Source organism: Pelobates fuscus, chromosome 2 (genome assembly GCF_036172605.1).
Source record: "Pelobates fuscus isolate aPelFus1 chromosome 2, aPelFus1.pri, whole genome shotgun sequence".
Lineage (NCBI taxonomy): Eukaryota > Metazoa > Chordata > Amphibia > Anura > Pelobatidae > Pelobates > Pelobates fuscus.
In genome coordinates, this window is record NC_086318.1 from 410,527,358 (window position 1) to 410,550,317 (window position 22,960).

Here is a 22,960-nt window from a genome sequence, read left to right on the forward strand (position 1 = left end):
TAAGCATGTTTCACTAATTATCTAATCTAGGTGGAATGGATGATTCTCTAGCCAGAACTAGCTACTAATTTACTATCCACCATGTAACTTTTAATAGGCGTCAAGCTCACTATCTTTAACTGATAACACTGTTCTACTGTAAGATTTGATGTGTCAGTTTAACCTGTAATAACTTTAAAATAAAGGCAGTTCTGTCGTGGGGTTTATGTCAATGTGCATATTACTGCAATTTTGATGTGTGACCACTTACTATATCTCCCTCTTTATTTTCTGTACCCAAACTACCTATGCCTTAATAAAAGAAGGATTTACAAAAAATAAATTTAAAAAAAATATCTGAAACAAATTGGGAATTTTCTGAATCCTTGAAAACTGAGATTAATTTTTTTTTTATTTTTTTTTAAGATTAACCTTGATGATTCTGAGTCTTTTTTTAATCTTGATTACTATAAAACTATGTAACTAAACCCTTAACATGGGGTTGGCGGCAGTTCTGCAACATGTCTTTGTTATACAAATGTAAATAAAAACACTCATATATAAGCCCTATACTCAAACTCTCACTATTTCCGAGAGGCAACAATGACTATAATATTCATCAGCCCATATACACAATTACAAATATATTATTTTTTTTTTGTGTAAATGTTGACTGATGAATACTATAGTGCTGCTACCAGGGTAGTGAGAGTTTGAGCACAGGGCTTATTGCTGTGTTTTGTTTGTCATTACTAACTAATAATGTTTAGCTAAAAGAAATGACCATTGCAATGCTGTGTTTTACAGTGATTTTTAACTAAAGCAGTCCTTCATAACTTTGCCAAATCTGCAGTGTGGGACAACTACTGATTGATTTAACCACTAAGCATATGCATTGTAAAAATATGAATCTCTAATTATGCAAATATTTTATTAAGAATTCCTCCATAAAATATATTATTTTATTCAACCATTCTAAAACTCTGATGTGGTGGCATGCATTATTTACCACTTCTTTCTCAAATCATGTATCAAATGCTAATTGTTATATGTATGACAGATACTGCAATTAATTGTAATTAAGGATTTTGCCACTAGACATGAGTGTGATCATTTCTTGGATTCCCTTTTTTACTTTACACCACAGAATATACCTCAACATTATCCTCTTAAAGGCTATCTTAAAGGATATGGCTTATCCAGTTACTGTTTTGGCCAACTATTAAAAGGGCAGTATAGTCGCTAAAACAATGTGCCCCTGAAGTCTCACTGCTCAATTCTCTTCCATTTTTGTAGTTCTGTTTTTGTAGTCCTTTACACACTTCCCTTTGCTGTGACTCACACAAAACCTGGCATGACAAAAAAGTTGTTTCATTTTCAAAATGTTAACTTGCTTTAGAAGTTTTTATTTCCTACTCTGTAGATAGTACTTTAATTACATGTGGGCACCAGTGCAGGGTCTAGAAGTCTATTAGTAGAGCAGGGGATAAGAAATTCTAAATTTAACAGAATATGCAATAAAGGAAGTCTACAAATTAGATCTCACTTTATAGGAAGTGCTTAGGAGGCTGTGTATTACTGTAGGTGAAAGTTTAGGATCCAGTGATCATCAGTCAGTGTGGTTTAATATAAGAACAGTGACTGAGTCACACCACACAAAAACAAAAGTTTTAGACTTTAGAAAAACAGACTTTTCCAAAATTAGAATATGTGTAAAGGAGTCATTATCAGACTGGAGCAATTTAAATGGAGTCCAAAAGAAATGGGATTATTTAAAAGTTGCACTACTGAAGGCAACAGAAAATTGCATTAGGCTTGTCAGTAAAAGCAAAAAATTCAAGAAACCACTGTGGTACTCCACAGATGTAGCCAAAATAGTAAAAAACAAAAAGTTAGCATTTAGTAATTATAAAAAAAACCAGAGTGAGGAAGACAGAATGACCTATAAGATTAGGCAGAAAGAGGCTAAGCAAGTTATAAGAGCTTCCAAATCACACACAGAAGAGAAAATAGCACAGTCAGTAAAAAAGGGGGACAAAACCTTTTTTAGATACATAAATGAGAAAAGAAAAGTAAAACAAGGATTAGTTAGATTAAAAACAAAAGAAGGAAGGTATGTAGATGAGGATAAAGGTCTAGCTGACTGCCTCAATTAATATTTTTGTTCGGTATTTACAGATGAAAATGAAGGAAAGGGACCTCAGTTAAGAAAAAGGATAAATAAGTCATTTATTACACGTGAGTTTACAGAGGAAGAGGTTCTATTTCAACTGTCAAAAGTAAAGACAAATAAGTCAATGGGACCTGATGGAATACACCCAAAGCTATTAAAAGAGCTTAGTGGTGTACTAGCAAAACCATTAACAGATTTATTTAACCAATCATTGATAACAGGAGTAGTCCCAGAAGATTGGAAGTTAGCGAATGTTGTGCCCATTCACAAGAAAGGTAATAGGGAGGAGTCGGGCAACTATAGGCCAGTAAGCCTAACTTCAGTAGTGGGGAAAGTGATGGAAACCATGTTAAAGGATAGGATTGTTGAACATCTAAAACACATGGATTTCAAGATCAGAGACAACATGGGTTTACTTCAGGGAGATCATGCCAAACTAATCTTATTGATTTTTTTGATTGGGTAACTAAAATTATAGATCAGGGTGGTGCAGTAGACATTGCTTACCTCGATTTCAGTAAGGCTTTTGACACTGTTGCACATAGAAGGCTTATCAACAAACTACAATCTTTGAGTTTGGATTCCAATATTGTTGAATGGGTAAGGCAGTGGCTGAGTGACAGGCAACAGAGGGTTGTAGTCAATGGAGTATATTCGAAGCTTGGGCTTGTCACCAGTGGGGTACCTCAGGGATCTGTACTTGGACCCATTCTCTTTAATATTTTTATTAGCGATATTGCAGAAGGTCTTGATGGTAAGGTGTGTCTTTTTGTGGATGATACTAAGATATGTAACAGGGTTGATGTTCCAGGAGGGATAAGCCAAATGGAAAATGATTTAGGCAAACTAGAAAAATGGTCAGAGTTGTGGCAACTGACATTTAATGTGGATAAGTGCAAGATAATGCATCTTGGACGTAAAAACCCAAGGGCAGAGTACAGAATATTTGATAGAGTCCTAACCTCAACATCTGAGGAAAGGGATTTAGGGGTGATTATTTCTGATGACTTAAAGGTAGGCAGACAATGTAATAGAGCAGCAGGAAATGCTAGCAGAATGCTTGGTTGTATAGGGAGAGGTATTAGCAGTAGAAAGAGGGAAGTGCTCATGCCATTGTACAGAACACTGGTGAGACCTCACTTGGAGTACTGTACACAGTACTGGAGACCCTATCTTCAGAAGGATATTGATACCTTAGAGAGAGTTCAAAGAAGGGCTACTAAACTGGTTCATGGATTGCAGGATAAAACTTACCAGGAAAGGTTAAAGGATCTTAACATGTATAGCATGGAGGAAAGACGAGACAGGGGGGATATGATAGAAACATTTAAATACATAAAGGGAATCAACACAGTAAAGGAGGAGACTATATTTAAAAGAAGAAAAACTACCACAACAAGAGGACATAATCTTAAATTAGAGGGACAAAGGTTTAAACATAATATCAGGAAGTATTACTTTACTGAGAGGGTAGTGGATGCATGGAATAGCCTTCCAGCTGAAGTGGTAGAGGTTAACACAGTAAAGGAGTTTAAGCATGCGTGGGATAGGCATAAGGCTATCCTAACTATAAGATAAGGCCAGGGACTAATGAAAGTATTTAGAAAACTGGGCAGACTAGATGGGCCGAATGGTTCTTATCTGCCGTCACATTCTATGTTTCTATGTTTCTATGTGTAAGTCACATGCAGGGCTGCCTAAACAAAGTGATTTCACTCCTAAATTGCAGAGAACTGAGCAGTGAGACTACAAGGGCAAGATCCATACACTACAACTGCTTCATTAAGATAAAGTTGTTTTGGTGCCTGTAGAGTTCCTTTAGGTTTAATCGGCACATATACATCAACAGTACCCAAATGTATGAGTTGTGTGCTCCCAATGCTTGGTTTCTGGGGAGAGGAGGGTGTCACGCAATGTAGCAAAGATGCTACGATAATCTATCTAATATCAGTGCTGTGGTTTATGCTCTGAACACAGAAGATGTGATAGCATAAACAATGTTTATAAAGAGCACATTGATTCATCCTGCATTTGAAATTTGGTTCTTGTTTTCCTGGAATAAAAATCAAATCATAGACATGAAATCCCTAGGTAAGTAATCTTATTTCTTCATATTGTTTCGTATGCAATATATTACAAGTGTGAAGCAGTCAAAATCAATATGAAAATTATGAAAGGAAAGTGAATATTGAAAGGGAAGTCTCACTTACAGCATTTTAACGATTGAATATGACTATAATGGCTGTTTATTTAAAGAAGAGATATATTTAATAAACATGTAACTACAGCCTTGTTATTCAAATGCCTGTTTGTGGAAACACAAAATACATCAGATACAATATATCGTATATTTTCAAGACTTTTAGGCTGACTTTGCAAATTATTTATGAAATAAATAACTGTTATATTTTCATTATTATATACTCTGTAAACATTGTTTCATTTAAGTTTTCAACACATGATTTTATTGTTTTTCATATATGGATGGAATCGCCCCTTTTCCCTATCATTGATGCCCCCTTGTTTTTTTGTTTTTTTTTGTGCAAAATATGTTAATTGCTTCTAATTATGTTTTAAAATACTATTTTGTTGTATCCTAAATAAAAATGTTTAATAAAAATAATTTTCAAATAATTATCATTATTATAATGAGACAAATAAGTTATTGGAAAATAAATTCTTTCACACAAAAATCCATCTTCATTAGCTGAACAGTGTAGAGGGAGTACGGTGTACGGGTATATTTATCCAACTGATCTAAGAGCATTTATAGCTTTTATTATAGAAGAGGAGTAACTCACGAATGTAATTTGATCTCTTCAAAAGAACTGCTTAGCCTATTGATATACTAGTTTCTTAAATAGGGACATCTATATGTATTTAATGAGCATAGCAATAATTCTACTGCCATATCAAAAGTACTACAAAAATAACAAACCACTAGCTTGCTTAGTTTGAAAAGAATATAGGGCAGTGGAGCATTTTAGAATGTTAGATTAAAGGACCACTCTAGTGCCAGGAAAACATACTCGCTTTCCTGGCACTAGAGTGCCCTGAGGGTGCCTCCACCCTCAGGGTCCCCCTCCCGCCCGGCTCTGGAAAGGGGAAAAGGTGTAAAATTTACCTTTTTCCAGCACTGGGCGGGGAGATCGCGCGCATTCAGCCGGTCGCATAGGAAAGCATTTACAATGCTTTCCTATGGACGCTTGCGTGCTCTCACTGTGATTTTCACAGTGAGAATCACGCAAGCGCCTCTAGCGGCTGTCAATGAGACAGCCACTAGAGGATTTGGGGGAAGGCTTAACCCATTAATAAACATAGCAGTTTCTCTGAAACTGCTATGTTTATTAAAAAAAATGGGTTAACCCTAGCTGGACCTGGCACCCAGACCACTTAATTAAGCTGAAGTGGTCTGGGTGCCTAGAGTGGTCCTTTAAGTAAAACTGAAGGTCAAGAGGGATTTTTTTTCCTAGTTTGTTGCAAAATTGGAAGTGCTTCAAACTGGGTTTTTCTTGCCTTCTTTTGGATCAACAGCAACAAACAAATGTGAGGAAGGCTGAAATTGATGGACACGTGTCTCTTTTCAGCCTATGTAAATATGTAACTATGTAGCTATATCTCTGTAAATAGATTTTAGTATATATTGACATTAATATATATTATAAAGAAGATATATATATATATATATATATATATATATATATATATATATATATATATATATATATAGAAAGACAGAAATCCCACTATGCAACAGAAATGTAATGCATAATATGATTTCTCCCACTGTGCAGTATGGGATGTGAAAACATGATCTGCTGTTAAAATAAAGGGGAGGTTCTCTATGTATATACATGAAAATCCATTGTTTTGTCTAAGTCAAAGGTTTAAAACTATTTAAATTGTATGGGGCTCTATAGCTAGTTTATGGTTGAGAGTGTATTCGATTTTGTATTGTGTGCTTTATGTGTGTACACATATGTTTGTTTGTATATCTGTATGATACTTGTCTGTTAGTCCACCACTATTGTACAGTGTTGGCACTTTATAAATAATAATAATAATAATAATAATAATAATAATAATATATATATATATATATACACACACACACTATTAAATATATATATATATATATATATATATATATATATATATATATATATTTATACTATTCCACTGTGACATTTCTTAAACTAGAAGAAATTGCCAGCAAGAAGCTACCTTTTTATTCTGACCTTCTTATAAAGAGAATGGAGCAGTGAAACCTTATGAAGCCAGTTTTATGCATGGGCGTTTGTATGCCATTCTGTGTAATATTGCTTTTTAAAAGATCAGCTTTTACTCCTGCATTCTGAACCAGATTCATAAATCTTTCAACAGAAAGAATCATGTTCAGTTGGATCTCTGTCATTCACAGACAAAAATAAAACTACAAGTGCTGCCATTTGAGAGGTTCTTTTTTTTATTTTAAGAGGCACCTGTACCAAAAGCATCAGCTGTTTTATATTCGTTTACACTCCATTATAGTTGAAGGGACACTATAGTCACCAAAACAATGTTAGCATAATGAAGCAGTTTTGCTGTATGGATTATGTCCTTGTAGTCTCACTGATCAATTCTCTGCCATTTAGGTGTTAAATCACTTTGTTTATGCATCCCTTGTCATGCCTCCCTGCATGTGACTTACACAACCATCCTAAACACTTCCTGTAAAAAGTAATCAAATGTTTATACTTCCTTTATTGCAAATTCTGTTAATAGCTTGCTACACCTTGCACTAGCCTCCTGTATGTAATTGAAGTTCAATTTACAGAACAGGAGATAAAAGCTTTTAAAATAAGTTATATGTGGTTGAAAATGAATCCATTGTGTTTTCATGCAGGGTGTGTGAGTCACAGCCAGGGAAAGTGTGGCTAGGGCTGCATAAACATATTACAAAAAGTGATTTAACTCCTAAATGGCAGAATTCAGCAGTGAGACTGCATTGGCCTGGTCTATACACTATAACTGCTTCATTAGGCTAAAAATGTTTTGGTGACTTGAAGTGTCCCCTTAATTTTATACTTTCTGTAAACACTGCTCAGCTAAACAAAGATTTTGCTTGAAAACCGATTATCTTGAACAAGAAAGTAGAGCTGCATATTTATCTCTTTTGTAGCTATTTGAAGATTTCCTTTAAATCATTGTTTCTCATACTGTGGTACATGTGCCTCAAACTAATTCTGACAAAGCCTGGAAGTACATCAGCATTTGTTTAATTATGCTTTTTATTTGGGATATATCTAAATATAGCCTATAAAATCTGCAGTTCTCTCATCTGCTGCCTTTGTAGGTCCTCCCCTTGTTCCCCAGTCCAGACTTTCTGTGGCTGTCCAATCACAGACTTCCCAATGCAGCTCAATGATAATTCTTTGTAAGTTAGGTGCTCTAGGCAATTGCTACCCCACTGAGTTAAACAACCAAGAAGTTTTAGTTTTGCCCCACTGAGTTAAATAACCAAGAAGTTTGAGTTTTGCCCCACTGAGTTAAATAACCAAGAAGTTTGAGTCCAGCCCCACTGAGTTAAGCAACCAGGAAGTCGCAAGGAGGGTTTGACAACCGGTTGTCAGCCAGGAGTGTGTAACAAGGTTAATTTACATTGAATTTCTATTTAGATTGGTGTATCTCTTCTGCAGAGTGAACCTGCCGGAATTTCAGTTCTGGCCTGAGGTTATGGATGAGACTAGTCTGATATGCCTTGGAATTAGTTCTCTCTGTAATGGCACAAGTGAGCAAAAACTATTTTGAGACCTGAGTGAGGATTTACCAAAGGGCAAGCTTTTGTTCCTTCTCAGAGCTCTCATATTCTCTGTTTTTGTTGTAATTTCTATTGAAATCTGAATTTTTTTTCAAAATAAAAAAAGGAAACACTCTTCCCACATAATGCATTTCAGCAAGATAAAGTGCTTTTGACATCTGGAGTATGCCTTTTGCAACAAAGATGATTGAGTAGGCAAACCGAACATTTAACCATGGCTTAATATGACAGGTTAATTTAGTTTTTAAATGTTTGCTTTTTTAAACATTTAAATTGTGTTCACAAAAATATGTATGGGGTAGGTAAGACAAAACACTCTTATAGGCACCTTTCAGTGACCCAGAGCAGAGCTGTTATTCCTATCTAATGCATTATCGAAGTCTCGGAACACAGGACAGATATATTCTGCATCCATAAATAATGTTTAGTAAGAGAACAGTTGAACTGTTTTCATATTTCACAACGTTCTGGCTGAAGTAGCTGACGTTGAAAAATCTATAAGTCATCCATGCTTCAATTTATGCTTCTCTGGCCTTAAATTTGAAATTCACTTTGGATTCTCATTTTATCGAATAGCCCTGTGCTATACACTCTTGCACTACACCTGTTTTAGTGATTTTAATTGACGTGAAGCTGTGTAACCCACTCAAACACAGTACAGTTTTACTGTTCTACTCATCTAGACCAAGCCCCCACATCGGAGCTGAAACAAATGTATTTTTCCCTTACACTATACATGCTGTTCTAAGCATAGATGTAAATTTATAATCACTTGGCTGTTTCTTTTTTAAGATAATGATTGCATGTTTTCTCAATGCATTATGCAATTATGTTGAAGTGTCATTTGCTCTTTTAACTAGACTTTACAATGAATCATAAAATCTATCACTTCAGTGAAACCGTAGTTATCTAACTAATTACTAGCATACTTGTTTAAAAACCTAATGCATGTATCAATTTTAAAATATTTCTATTATGTTATACAACAATAGAATAGCAGTTATATATATTACTTGGCTAGTTTGCCTGGATTAGGGGATACTGCTATTAATTTATATTCATGCTTACTTAATTAACCTTTCTACATAAAACAATTTAACACACTGTAAAGTTTTAAAAGTACACAGGAAGTAAGCAAATGTGATCTCATATCCGTACCGAGGTAAAATCTCTAATGGGAGTAGCTGGTTTATAAGTATTATTGTAAAGTGCTACGGAATCTGTTGGTGCTATATAAATGGCGATAATAATAATAAGTATGATGGTATGACTGGACAACAGCTCACAGATCTCAGCTCACAGCTATAGTAGGTTTGCTATATACTGAGGGACAAGGTGTAGATTAACAATAGTTAGTAAGTTTATTACTAAACATTTTGATTTATTTTCTGATACAGAAGGCTTCGTTTTTAATATTATAATATAGGTCATATGAAAAACAGGTACAAAGTACTAAAGGAACAATAACCATGAAAAAAAATAGAACATATGTCAGAATATCTCTTTTCAACAAAAGAACATCATTTTTGCTTTGATAAATATGTCAAATTTCCCCTGGTTTGTTTTTAAAGGAACACTATAGCATTAGGCATACAATCATGTCTAAAATGACATGGCCATTGCACCCAGACCACTTCATTGAGATGAAGTGGTCTAGGTGCCTTTCAGTGATTTTTTTTTTTAAAGATGAAAGGTTTACAGAATCTCATGAGACATATTATTCCCAAACATTTTGGGTGCCATGGTTGGTGATCACCACCCTTATCCAGCCTGATCCTTTTATAAATTGAATACAGATAATTACAGTGAAGATAAAACAAAATAGCATACCTATCCAGAAAGCAATAAAAAAAAAACACAAACATAAAAATGATTCTAGCCTTTATAACCTTGAAAGCTTTTTAATGTCTATATGATAATTTAGCGATTTCCTCTTGTGTTTATCAGTGCCTAAATAAACTCATTGTTTAGTGAATACATATATTTCAGGTAAAATGATCAAGAAAAAAAAAATCGAACTCTACTCCACCTCACTTTTCATGTATTAGATATTCAGATAGTGCTTGTCTCCCCACTCATTGTTATGCATGACAAGTTTCAGAACAGAGTGAACTGGAATAACAAGAACTGCATCTACAACAGCTGTGTGCAAAGGTTCAAAACACAAGTATGTGTGTATCGTGACTAATATTACTTGAACTCTTGATCTAGATTAGGTCTACAGTACATTTCGAGATGTGTAGCACTGCTTTGGGAACGCTAAAGCACACTAAAACTACAATCTAAATTTGATTTAAAAAAATATGAAAGTGACACTTGATTTTCATATTTATTATTATGCCATATGTATCACTATAAATGCAAATTAACGAAAACACAATGCATTAATGGAAGCACTTTGACATAATGTAGTTTCTTCTTTTTTTTATTCTATATATTAAGTTTCAGGTAATGAATGTAGAAACCACAGTTTACTTAACCCCTTAAGGACCAAACTTCTGGAATAAAAGGGAATCATGACAGGCACCAAGACCACTTCTGCCCATTGGAGTGGTCTGGGTGCCAACTCCCACTACCCTTAACCCTGCAACTGTAATTATTGCAGTTTTTTATACCTTGCATGGTTAACTCCTCCTCTAGTGGCTATCTATTAGACAGCCACTAGAGGGCACTTCCATGTCTATAGCACAAGTTTTCTGTGCTAGAGCGTCGCTGGACGTCCTCATGCTGTGTGAGCACCTCCAGTGTCGCTCAATTCCCCATAGGAAAGAATTGAAAAGCATTTTAAATGCTTTCCTATGAGGAGGTCTCCTTGGCTGGCGGGCGGGATCAGTCTCGCCCACCGGCTGACGTAAGGAAGGGGAGGAGCGGCAGCGACCCGAAAACCACCGCCGAGGGACATTGGCGGGGGTCTCAGGTAAGTGACTGAAGGGGTTTTCACCCCTTCAGCAACCGGGGATGGGTGGTGGGAGGGAGAGGGGACCTGCAGTGCCAGGAAAACTGACTGTTTTCCTGGCACTGGAGAGTCCCTTTAATAAATTTAGCATTAGTTTAAAAGTAGAGCTTCTTTACCTGTTAATCCATCAGTAAACCTATCTTTCAATCTAGCAATTATACAGTAATATAAAAATATTTCCTTATCTCACATTATAGGATCTTAATTATTGCAAGCAGTGTCTTTGGCCCATAAAATAAATAATGTACACACACAAATAAGAAGGCCCTCACAAGTAGAACTTCCAGAGGGCGAGATGCTGCATATATACTTCCCTTGCAGACACAACAGTATGATGGAATTTGCAGAAAAACAGAAATGTAGTCCAAGGCAGATTTATTGGAAAAGAAAAAACACAATGTATCAGCTTACATAGGAATCTCTATCAAACTTGATAAATTCTCACTTGTGAGCTGAAACATTGTGATATTTCTTCTCCAGTAAATCTGACTTGGACAACGTTCCTGACTTCATGCACAGTCCTTTCTATTGTTGTGTCATAAAATAAATAATGACTCAAAGGGACACTGTAGTCACTAAAACAACTTTAGCTTAAATAAGCAATTTTGTATTGTGTAGACCATGCCTCTTTTCAATTCATGCCATTTAGGCATTACATTTGTTTGGGTTCTGTTTATGCAGCCTTAGCCACACTTCCCCTGGCTGTGACTGACATATCCTTCATGAAAACAAACATGGTTTCATTTTTAATCAGATGTTAACTTACTCCAAATGTTTTATCTCCTGCTCTGTAAATGGAACATTAATCACACACAGAAGGCTCTTGAAAGGTCTAACAAGCTATTAATATAGCAGCAGATAAGAAATTCTAAATTAAACAAACTTTGCAATAAAGGAAGTATAAACATTAGATGACCTTTTGCACTAAGTGTATAGGAAGCCTGTGCAAGTCACATGCAGGGAGGTGTTACTAGAGCTGTATAAACAAGAGGATATAACTCCTAAATGGTAGAGAATTCAGCAGTTAGACAGGGGCATGATCTGTACACCAAAAAGGTTTCATTAAGCTAAAGTTGTTTTGGTGACTATAGTGTCTCTTTAAACTTTACTTTTAGGAACGGATGATAAAGGAATGGCTTAGTTAAAAGGATTATGTAAGATTACAGAGGGTGGTGCTATTTATTAAAACACTAGATTTTTGTGGCATACACTGACAATTCAAATTATATTTAAGACTAATTGCATCCAAAATAATTCCAACAATAACAGTATTTGTTTAAGAAGTAGAATAGTCCATAAACATGCAATAAACATTGCCTGTAAGGTACTGGCCATCTTTGTTTCATAGAATTGTAAATGCCAGGCAATAAAATGAAGGCATTACTTCATTATATTTGTGATTGCATACATGGATGGAACATATCAAAGAAAAAAAGAGTAAAAGAAAGTTGACTAACCTAACCCACCTGAGCTCGGCTCACACGGATCAATATCCTCATCATCTTCACTGGGGCACTCAGCGGAAGCAACCAAAATGTCATCTGTACTCTGCAAAACATAAATGATACAGTTATGATTTAATTGAGCCTATGTCATCATTATACAATCTAGTCATCATTGGTGAGATAATAATCTGATATCTATCTAACTATATATATATTTGTCTGTCTGTCTTTAGATGTGTCTGTCCATCTGTCCATCTAGTTACACATGGTCAGAGTAGACATAAAACAGCTTTATTAGGCCAGGAATATCCACGTGAACTCATAAATTATAGTAAATGAAATCAGTACACTGTACCAACTTATATTTTTTGACATGCATACAGTTCCTCATTAACACAGTACAGCAGAACCCACACAATAGGGTATGTTTTTATTAAACAACAGGAATTATTTCATTATGCCAGTATTGGCTCAATAATAAAGTTCAAATATTTTTATGTACATGTCTTTTGCTATGGAATGTGTAAAATTCTAGTCTCTTCTAACCAGATGCTGATCTCGAAATTCTCTAGAGACTAATGCCACATTCAATTTAATTATAATAAAGGGATAGGAACAGTGAGCTGGTTAGAGATGTAGGACTTAACTGTCTCAGTAATCGTGCTAATACTCTCCAGAGGACTGTCCTCTGTGATGATGAATGACATGTACAGATCAAAATTAATAGAAGCACTTCAATGTTAGCATTAGATTTATTTTTTTATCCATATCTCTTTTCAGGTAAACTCATTTACTTCATGTACTGCAAGGAGTCTGCTAATTTGCTATAGGAGCGAATACCAATAAACTGATACAAAAACTTCTAATGACAATTATTTTTTATATCTCTGCATCATGTTGCATTAAATAATTGCAGAAAAAACTAGTTTAAAAGAGCAACAAAAAAAAACAGTTTAAAAGAATAAAAACGGCAGTGTTATAATTCAGTTACGTATTTAATTTCACGTTATACTTAATAATCAAAACATTTCTAGCATACTTTATTCAAAGTGTAACTTCAAAAAAAATATAATAAATAATAAGCATATGATCAGAACAGTGCTAAAATAAATTAAAGTCACTGTACTTTGAAGTTGTATATCATGGTGTGTCTTTAAGTTGATAACATACGGTATTTGAAAGTATGTATAAGTATTTATTTAAATATGTATTTCTTCCAAAAATAGGTCACATCAGTATCTGCAAAAACAATGAGGACAACTTCCTGCAACCATGGGATGAGATGTATCGAAATGTGAAAAGATGAAATAGTAACAAGTTCATAAAATATTTTGGAGCTTTGGGGTATAGTACTGAACTCATCTGTTAGAAGGCATTGTTAATTTTCATGCAATATTGATGGCCTATTCTTGAAAACGCCATACCAAATGCTTGCGAAATACTTATGGATCTTGCTGCGTGCTTACTTTGAGATGCAAAGTAGCTTCATTTAAAAACAAGGCAGCAAGTGACAAGCATTGAAGTTCTTTCTTTATTACATTAGGTTAGATAAAAGATGACTATGGAAAAGAGCCATCCGTACTTGTTGAAGACTTCATTATTGGCTATTGTTAATTCTATGCAACAGCGACCCAAAGATTTTATATATATTTTTTTTTTATATTTTTGTCATTGATGATTAATTAATGGAAGTTGTTAATGTGAATATACTGTGGGATGAAGGCTTTCTCTAACACAAAATGGAGCAAATCATTTTATGAAGATCAGTAATACACATATCATACGTTAACGTGTCACAAATTGTATATGTCAGTCAGCCTCCAGCTATAAAATATTACTATTCAATATGCATCATACAAACATCTACTACATGGCGCAAAGCATGGATTTATTTTAAATGAATTAGTGTAGGAAATATTTATATTGAAAAGAAAAGAAAACAAAATAATTCAAATTAAATCATTTTTGTAATTAACATAAATTTTAATGTAAAATAAAAAAAAAATATAGGCAATACATATTTGTCAAAATACTGGAATATATAAATAAATTATAAATTATCAATAAATAATTTTACATTAATTATTGTGGGATATGTGAATATATGTATAATATTTATTTGCACTGATTAGCTAATAATCTATTTTATTTATTGAAAATGAGCCGTCGCGTCCCAGGATTTTTACATGTCCTCTATATTTAACAAAGATATATTTTTGAGATGTGAAAATTAAATATAGAAATCAACACCATTTCTCCTGCACTGCGTTTTCTTTGTCAATCTTTGCGATAAACTCTTTCGCATTTGCATTGCGTGCCCTAACTGTTAACAAACTAAATTGGATTGTGATGTTGTTATTCACTAAATTTCAACAGGATTAAATCTTAACACAAATTTTAAAGAAAACAGACCATTGCATAGACAAGGTTAACACAAATTACAGATGAGTTAAAGAAGGTGAAGCCAATAATCATTAATTAAGTATGATCAACCCGGGACAGATAAGGGGGTAACCCTTGGTACAATATAGAAATACAAATAAGAAGGTCTGTCCCTAGGTAGAAATTTAAAAAATATAAATTCTCACAACCCTTATGTGTGTTATTCATTTGTTTACATACTTGTAATAAAATTAGAATTTTTCCAATTTCTACCTAGGGACACACCTTCTTCTTTGTATTTCCAAATTACAGATGAGTTTTAATGTTTAATTATATGGTGTAATTTCAAGTAAAGTGATAGTTCCCCAGTAACATAATTTTGTTTCTCAACTTTGGGAAGTATGAAAGAAAGACAGATGTGGACATGACAAAGACGGGGATTTGACAGTGATTCACATTCCAACAATGGTGATGCACACATAGAGGCATTTATGAAAAGGAGGAAGTTGGTAAGTCAATAAAAGCTGCCCAGGCCCAGAAAACTGTGGTAGAGTTGGCCTACGATTCTACAGTGGCTTTGCACAACTGCAAATGTTAAATGAAGCCCCATCACTGTAGATATCTTATGGTATATCAAAGAAAATGGAGATATGTGAAAATAAATTAAAATGTAAACAGAGATATCCCTCATTGGGACCATCCCATCAGATCCTGGGCTGCTTGGAACCTTTAATTATTATGTAGACTTAATTATTCACTAACTAGTTCAAATAATCGAACTAGGCTATTTTCCATTTTGGAAAGATTATCCTAATATCTATTTTTTTCAACAACTCACACTGATGCACTGTAACTCAAGAAAAGTCCAAATAATACCCTAACTAAATAAATGTATAATCTACTCCACCAGGGTATATCATAATCGGTAGTTTACTATTTTATATCAGGGTACATATAGTATCTCTACTCTGTGCAATAAAATGTATCTAATATTCACTACATAATAAAATATGCCAAGTATTTTATTAAATACTTGAAAAACAAGCTGGCCTTGCAATAGTAAATTATATTACAACTGCTAATTAATAAAATAATATTTCTCAAGTTTTATATCATTTTGCAATTAACTATTTTATTAAATTTTGTATAGAAATACAAGTGATAAGAAGCAACATATCTCCTTTCTAGAGATATATACTTAATCTAGAATTTAAGAATAGATATGCTGCACAAATTGAACAATGTGTTGATAATGTAAGAGTTTAACATATTTAACAGATGAATCCTAATTTTATGTTCTATTTATGAATACTATAAATAACTATTCACACTGTACAAAGTCAACTGCTTAGCTTATTCGCTTTGGTGTTTGTTTTCTTAAATAAAAGGTGCTAAGGCACATTATTAACATACTGAATGCAAGGCATTTTAAGTTTAGACACAATTTAATTACTTTCTCGTTATTTGTTTATAGTTCAAATGTAGGAACTTATTTTTAAATAAGAGAAAATATTATAAATACAGGTTGACAAACATAGGCCTCAGTTTAGTATTGTTGGATAAGATTTTTAAATAATTTTATATTTTTGGATAAACAACTTTTGAAATTATTGTATTTAATATAAAATATCACTTTATATATTACAACATTTTTCACAATTTGACAAGTAACAGCTGACTGTTCTTACCCAAATGGTCAACATTTATCATTCAACATGACAACTATTTTATCATTCATTTAGATTCAATAGTATTACTTGTATGCCCAATTTTCATAGAATATAATGGTCTTCCACAATGTAGATTGTACGGCTTTACATCTATGTAAAAACCATAGATAGGAAAGAAGCCATTTACAAACAGCTTAAAAGTCTAATGCAGATTTTTAAAACTCCACCCCCATGGTGTTGCTGTACTCCCATGATTCTCTGATCATTTAGTACATGCAAAGAGTTCTGGGAGGGCCAACATTTGAGAAACCTAGCTAATGTTTTCAATGAAAAATTTTAACTTGTTACATTTGGTATCACATATTGCATACTACAAGATAACTCACATGGAGGCACTGTGAGTTTTAGCATGATACCATGAAAGATAAACATTACAATAATTGTGGTTTGGAATACATACCTAGTAGCAATCCTGGGTGGAAATGTGTATGTAATATGTTTTGCATGAATACTTTAGTTCCAAAAGGCATAGAGGAACCTAATCTGGACAATCTCCCATTCCACAATGCTTATTCTATGGTCATCTGTAAGACACTGTGAAATGTTGCATTGTGGAGGACAAAACCACTATACACGCCACAGCAGAACCCAGACCCAAACATTAGCTAGCTGATGGAGTTAATAGATATATGTTGCTGAAGATTTTTGTAGAGGTTATATTATATAACTTACCATAAATAAATGTGGCCTTATGTAGATTTAGGGATGGTAGGTCATCTTAGACTAAATGCAAATTGTTAAGAAAAAACTTTGTCACCATCAAGATTGTAAATGTACTATTTTATTTGTAAAGTTACATATTTCCAATCATGCTACTGTTTTTTGATATTAAAGGAACACTATAGCTATATGTTAAATAAAGCTATGCAATTTCACTGCTCAATTCACTGTCATTTAGGAGTTAAATCACTTTGTTTCTGTTTATGCAGCGCTAGCCACACCTCCCCTGGCTATGATTGACAGAGCCTGCATGAAAAAAAAAAACTGGTTTCACTTTCAAACAGATGTAATTTACCTTAAATAATTGTATCTCAATCTATAAATCGAACTTTAATCACATACAGGAGGCTCTTGCAGGGTCTAGCAAGGTATTAACATAGCATGGGATAAGAAAATCTTAATTAAACAGAACTTGCAATAAAGAAAGCCTAAATAGGGCTCTCTTTACAGGAAGTGTTTATGGAAGGCTGTGCAAGCCACATGCAGGGAGGTGTGACTAGGGTTCATAAACAAAGGGATTTAACTCCTAAATGGCAGAGGATTGAGCAGTGAGGCTGCAGGGGCATGTTCTATACACCAAAACTGCTTCATTAAGCTAAAGTTGTTCAGGTGACTATAGAGTCCCTTTAAATTGGCTGGGCAAAAAAAAAAAAGAGATAAGGTTCCGAAAGAGTCCAGTCAATGGGTATCTCCAGGATGGAAAAGGGAATGTAAAGGAAATATGGGAAAATAATGTGGGGAAAAAATAAAAATATTAAGTCATTATACTTTTGTCCCCCAGATGTGGCACATCCTACATTTGTCGTATATTTAAATAATTATTGAATGTTTGATTAAATTATTGTCCCTATATACACATTTTTCCAGTGCAATACTGATACAAAAAACAACCTCTTTCTGTATCCTTTGGATTTGTAGCACTGGTTCATTTAATATAATATTCTATTAGCCAGATGAATTCATGCTGTATAAATAAACTGAATCTAATATGGCTTAGTGAATCTAAGCAAGTATATCCATTTTTTATTTCATTTTCCCATGTTCAATGTTGCAAGAAGTTATCTATAGCTGCTGATTTAGAATAGAAACATAAGCAGTCTGCTGGCGTAGACACTACAATAGATCTAATTCTTTTTATATGCATTATGTCATGCTGGATAGGTACAGTTTAGAATGTTTGCACATAACCATAGCTTCAAATTGACAACTGGTAGTTAGGGAGATGATTTATGAAAGCATAGCACAGTGTAATTGCATACAAAAATATATATGATCACCGCAACTCTAAGAATCATGAGGGCAAAGATTTTCCACCTCAGTGATGTAATAATCATTTTCATGTTTAAAACAAGCAATAAAAATATCCATACACAGACTGATATATTTAGCAAATTTAGCCAAAGGGTCCTGAAGCCACCATCATAATATTCTTCAATACAAACTTCCGCAATGACATTTATGATCTGGTAGAATGTTTAATTAACTCACCCTTCATTTTTCTCGTTCTGCTTCATTCAAGTGTTACATTAACATAATTAGAAAGTAAAAATAATATCATGGATGGAAATTAAAATTCTGCCCTATCAACAAAAAAAAAGAGAATATGTTCCTTTTTCTTGTAAGTGTAAACTCATCATTATAATGAAATATAATGTTTTCCTTATTTTATAACGTTAGAAATCACTTTCTCCACCTACTTTCTTACAGATTTTGAGGTCAGCAACTAAAGAGGTCATCAGTTTAATGAAAGCTCAATGTTTACATATTTTACATGACATAGTGATGGGTATGTCTTCTACAATCTGAAGGTTTGCGATTAAATAATTATTAATTTAACAGATTCTACCACAGAAAATTGTATTTACAAGTTTTATACTTACATGACCAGGTTATTTTGTGTCTTAGACTTATGTGTATTTGACTCTTCTGATATTTTTTCTACTTTTTAGCAGATTGTTCTGTGCTTATTCTTCTATTTCTTCACACTGAGGTCTTTCAAAAAAAACCTCTAACCACAAGCCATTGAGGGGTGGTATCTATCTCAATACTGTATCATCTACATTCCTCTACATGATATTTACAACCAGTTGAAGCAGAATCAATTCCTCCAGGAAAATGTCTAGATTCACATGATGCAGAAAATGGATTTAAAGGACACATGTACATGTTTTTGTAGATAAGTCACAAGTATGGTATGACATGTCACAATTCGTACTTGCACATAGGAAACATAGACATGAATTTAAGATATAGGGACAAGTGTATATCACTCCATATCAGAAGTATACTAAGCTAGGGGAAATCTGCCTTTGGTGAAAGATAGCAAGGGATGCACAGAGGACCTCGTTCATACCAGAACAGGTACCTGCCGACTGACGTGTTGCTGATGGTGGGTTCCATGCACCAGGTGCCTGTCTTGCAGCTTTTTTGTATGTAGCTTCAGAGCAGGCAATTAAGGAGCTAATGGGATCTCTCTTTACTGATTTTCCAGCTCCCTCACACACCCTGTACTGATTACGTCACCCCAGCCCCGGCATTAGTGCAGAGATGGACCATCAGTGAACAGAGATCCCATCAGCAAACCACTGAACCTCACAGATGAAGTTCCACTCCCGCTTGTGTTGCTCTCGCTGAGAAAAGAAAGTGTGTTTGTGTGAATGTGTGTGTATGTATATGAGTCTGTGTGTGTGTATATGTATATAAATGTGTCTGTGTGCACGAGGATCTGGTTTTGTCAGGGTACCTGAAGCCTCTACCTCTGAGAGAGGTAGAGACTTAGAAGTTTATCCGTCCGGACGGCATGTCTCCTCGGTTCCTCGCGGTTCACCCGGTCTTGCAAACGCCGGCCGCGAGGGAGTCACTTCCTTTTATAGCAGGAGGCCCGGAGGCCGACGTCATGACGCCAACCCGGAACGCCCTGTCACTCAAATCTGTGGAGACGAATCAGGACTCGCCGGAGGCGTGTCTTCTCTCCCTAACCAGGATACTTAACAGTGGCTCTCTCATTTACTCATTGCCCTGTCGTGGTTCTAGTCTGCCTAGTCACACAGTGCTCTGTTATTCTCTTGTCTTTTGGTTCCGACCCGGCTTTGGTATTTACTCTCCTGTCTTTCTGTTATCCTTGACCCGGCTTGTCTCTCGCTTACCTGTCTTCTCGTTCCCTCGACCTCGGCTTGTCTCTGACCATTCTATACGTAGTTTTACGTTAAGTCCGGCCATTCTAAGGACCGGTATACGTATCTGCTACTCTTTGTACTCTGCGTGTTGGATCCCTGACCCGATCCTGACATTACGACAGGGCCATGGATCCGGCAGGTACAAATTGTCAGCTTGGTTCTCCTGATCCTAGGTTTGACGCCATGGATCATAGGATGGATCAGATGGCTCTAGCACTACAGGCGCTGCTATCACGTCCTTTTAATCCACCTGAGGAGATGCGTAATACGTCTGCTTCTTCTGTGGGTTCAGGGCTAGAGGTAGCTACTGTAGGTGCTTCTTCCCGAGTTACCCCACCTGTACGTTATGCTGGTTCTCCTGAGAGGTGTCGTGGGTTTTTGAACCAGATCAGTATCCATTTCGAGCTACAGCCCCGTTCCTACCCTACTGATAGGGCAAAAGTGGGATTTATTATTACCTTACTCATTGAGAAAGCTCTGAGATGGGCTAACCCGTTGTGGGAGAATGATAATCCATTAGTCTATAACTATAATGCCTTTGTAGCTGCTTTTAAAAGAACTTTTGATCCTCCTGGCAGGAAGGTCAATGCAGCCAGATTACTGTTGCGCCTTAGACAAGACAACCGAACACTTGTGGATTACGCACTAGAGTTCAGGTCTTTGGCGGCAGAGGTAAAATGGAATGAACAGGCCTATACAGACGTATTTTTAAATGGATTATCTGATGTAATACTTGACGAGGTAGCGACAAGAGAGCTTCCCGAGAACTTGGAGGACTTAATTTCCTTTATCTCTCGTATTGACGAACGTCTAAGGGAGAGGCAGAATACTCGAGATAGAACCGGTAGATCTTCCTTTAGACTAGCACCATCATTTCAAATTTCTGAAACCAAAACTCCACAGTTTTCAGAACCTATGCAGTTAGGCCTTACTCGTCTGTCAGAGGAGGAGAGACAGTACAGGAGAAGGGAGGGACTGTGTATGTATTGTGGAGCCAGAGGTCATGTACGTTTGAGCTGTCCCAGTCGTCCGGGAAACGCTCGCACCTAAGTTTCTCTAGAGGACAGACCTTGGGTGTTTCGATTTTGTCCTCTATTCATAACTACAAAGAACATAGACTCCTATTACCGGTCTCTTTAACTTGGGAGAAGGGAACCTTAGAGACTATGGCATTGATAGACTCCGGCGCTGCTGAGAGTTTTATGGACCAAAAGTTTCTCACCAAACACACTATCCCATCCCAGTTAAGGAGGACACCCTTGGCTGTTGAAGCCATTGATGGTAGACCTTTAGTTGAGCCTGTGATTTTCCGGGAGACCACACCTCTTAACTTAACTACTGGTATTCTACACAAGGAGGAAATATCCCTACTACTCATTTCATCTCCTTCGGTTCCCATAGTCCTGGGATACTCCTGGCTTAAGAAACATAACCCCGTTATAGATTGGAGATCAGGGGAAATAGTTTAGTGGGGTCAGGATTGTCAAGAGAATTGTTTAAAGAAAGTGTCACCTCTCTGTAGTGTCAACGCACTTAATAACGCTACCGACTCTACCAAAGTACAGATACCGTCCTTGTATCAAGATTTAAAGGCAGTATTTGACAAAGGAAAGGCTGATACCTTACCACCACATAGGCCTTTTGATTGCAAAATTAATTTACTTTCTGGTACTATGCCTCCCAGGGGTCATGTATACCCTTTGTCTACGAATGAGAACTTAGTTCTAGAGGAGTATATTCGTGAAAACCTAGACAAGGGGTTCATTAGGAGATCCTCCTCCCCTGCTGGGGCTGGATTTTTTTTTGTTAAAAAGAAGGATGGTTCTTTAAGACCCTGCATTGACTACCGAGGTCTTAACAAGATAACCATTAGAAATGCATATCCGATTCCCTTGATCACCGAGCTTTTTGATCGATTAAAAAGTTCTAAGATTTTCACTAAGTTAGACCTTAGAGGTGCTTATAATTTGGTGAGAATTCACGACGGAGACGAGTGGAAAACTGCGTTCAATACTCGATATGGGCACTATGAGTATACTGTAATGCCTTTTGGTCTCTGCAATGCCCCGGCGGTATTTCAGGATCTTATTAATGAGGTTCTCAGGGAGTTTCAAGATGACTGTGTGATTGTATACCTTGATGATATACTTATACATTCCAGGGATATTGAAACTCACCACGGACAAGTCAGAAGGGTTTTACACAAACTTCTTCAGCATGGCTTATACTGCAAATTAGAGAAATGCAGCTTTGACCAGTCCCAAACTACCTTTCTCGGTTACGTGATTTCTGGAGAGGGGTTTGAAATGGATCCGGAGAAGCTCCAATCCATATTAGATTGGCCTTTACCTAAGGGTCTCAAGGCTATCCAGAGATTTATTGGTTTCTCCAATTACTACAGACGTTTCATTAAGGGATACGCCTCTATCATTGCTCCCATCACCAATATGACCAAACAAGGGGCTGATACTAGGAATTGGTCTACTGAAGCACTTCTGGCTTTTAAGACACTCAAGGAGCTGTTTGCTTCCGCACCAATTTTAGTTCACCCTGATACTACACTACCTTTCCTACTCGAAGTTGACGCTTCTGAGACAGG

General features: G+C 35.6%; 1 protein-coding gene across 22 annotated transcripts in view; it reads right to left on the bottom strand.

Annotated features, from left to right (window-relative positions):
• NRXN1 (neurexin 1) overlaps window positions 1–22,960 on the bottom strand; it is a 1,100,495-nt gene that overhangs the window by 12,802 nt on the left and 1,064,733 nt on the right. For 14 of the 22 annotated variants that reach the window (XM_063443955.1, XM_063443962.1, XM_063443949.1 and 11 more), the window contains one exon: window positions 12,366–12,456. In XM_063443955.1, coding sequence (XP_063300025.1) covers window positions 12,366–12,456 — 91 coding nt within the window. The remainder of the gene's footprint in view (window positions 1–12,365; window positions 12,457–22,960) is intronic. The other 8 variants (XM_063443956.1, XM_063443963.1, XM_063443954.1 and 5 more) reach the window with 1 other exon arrangement.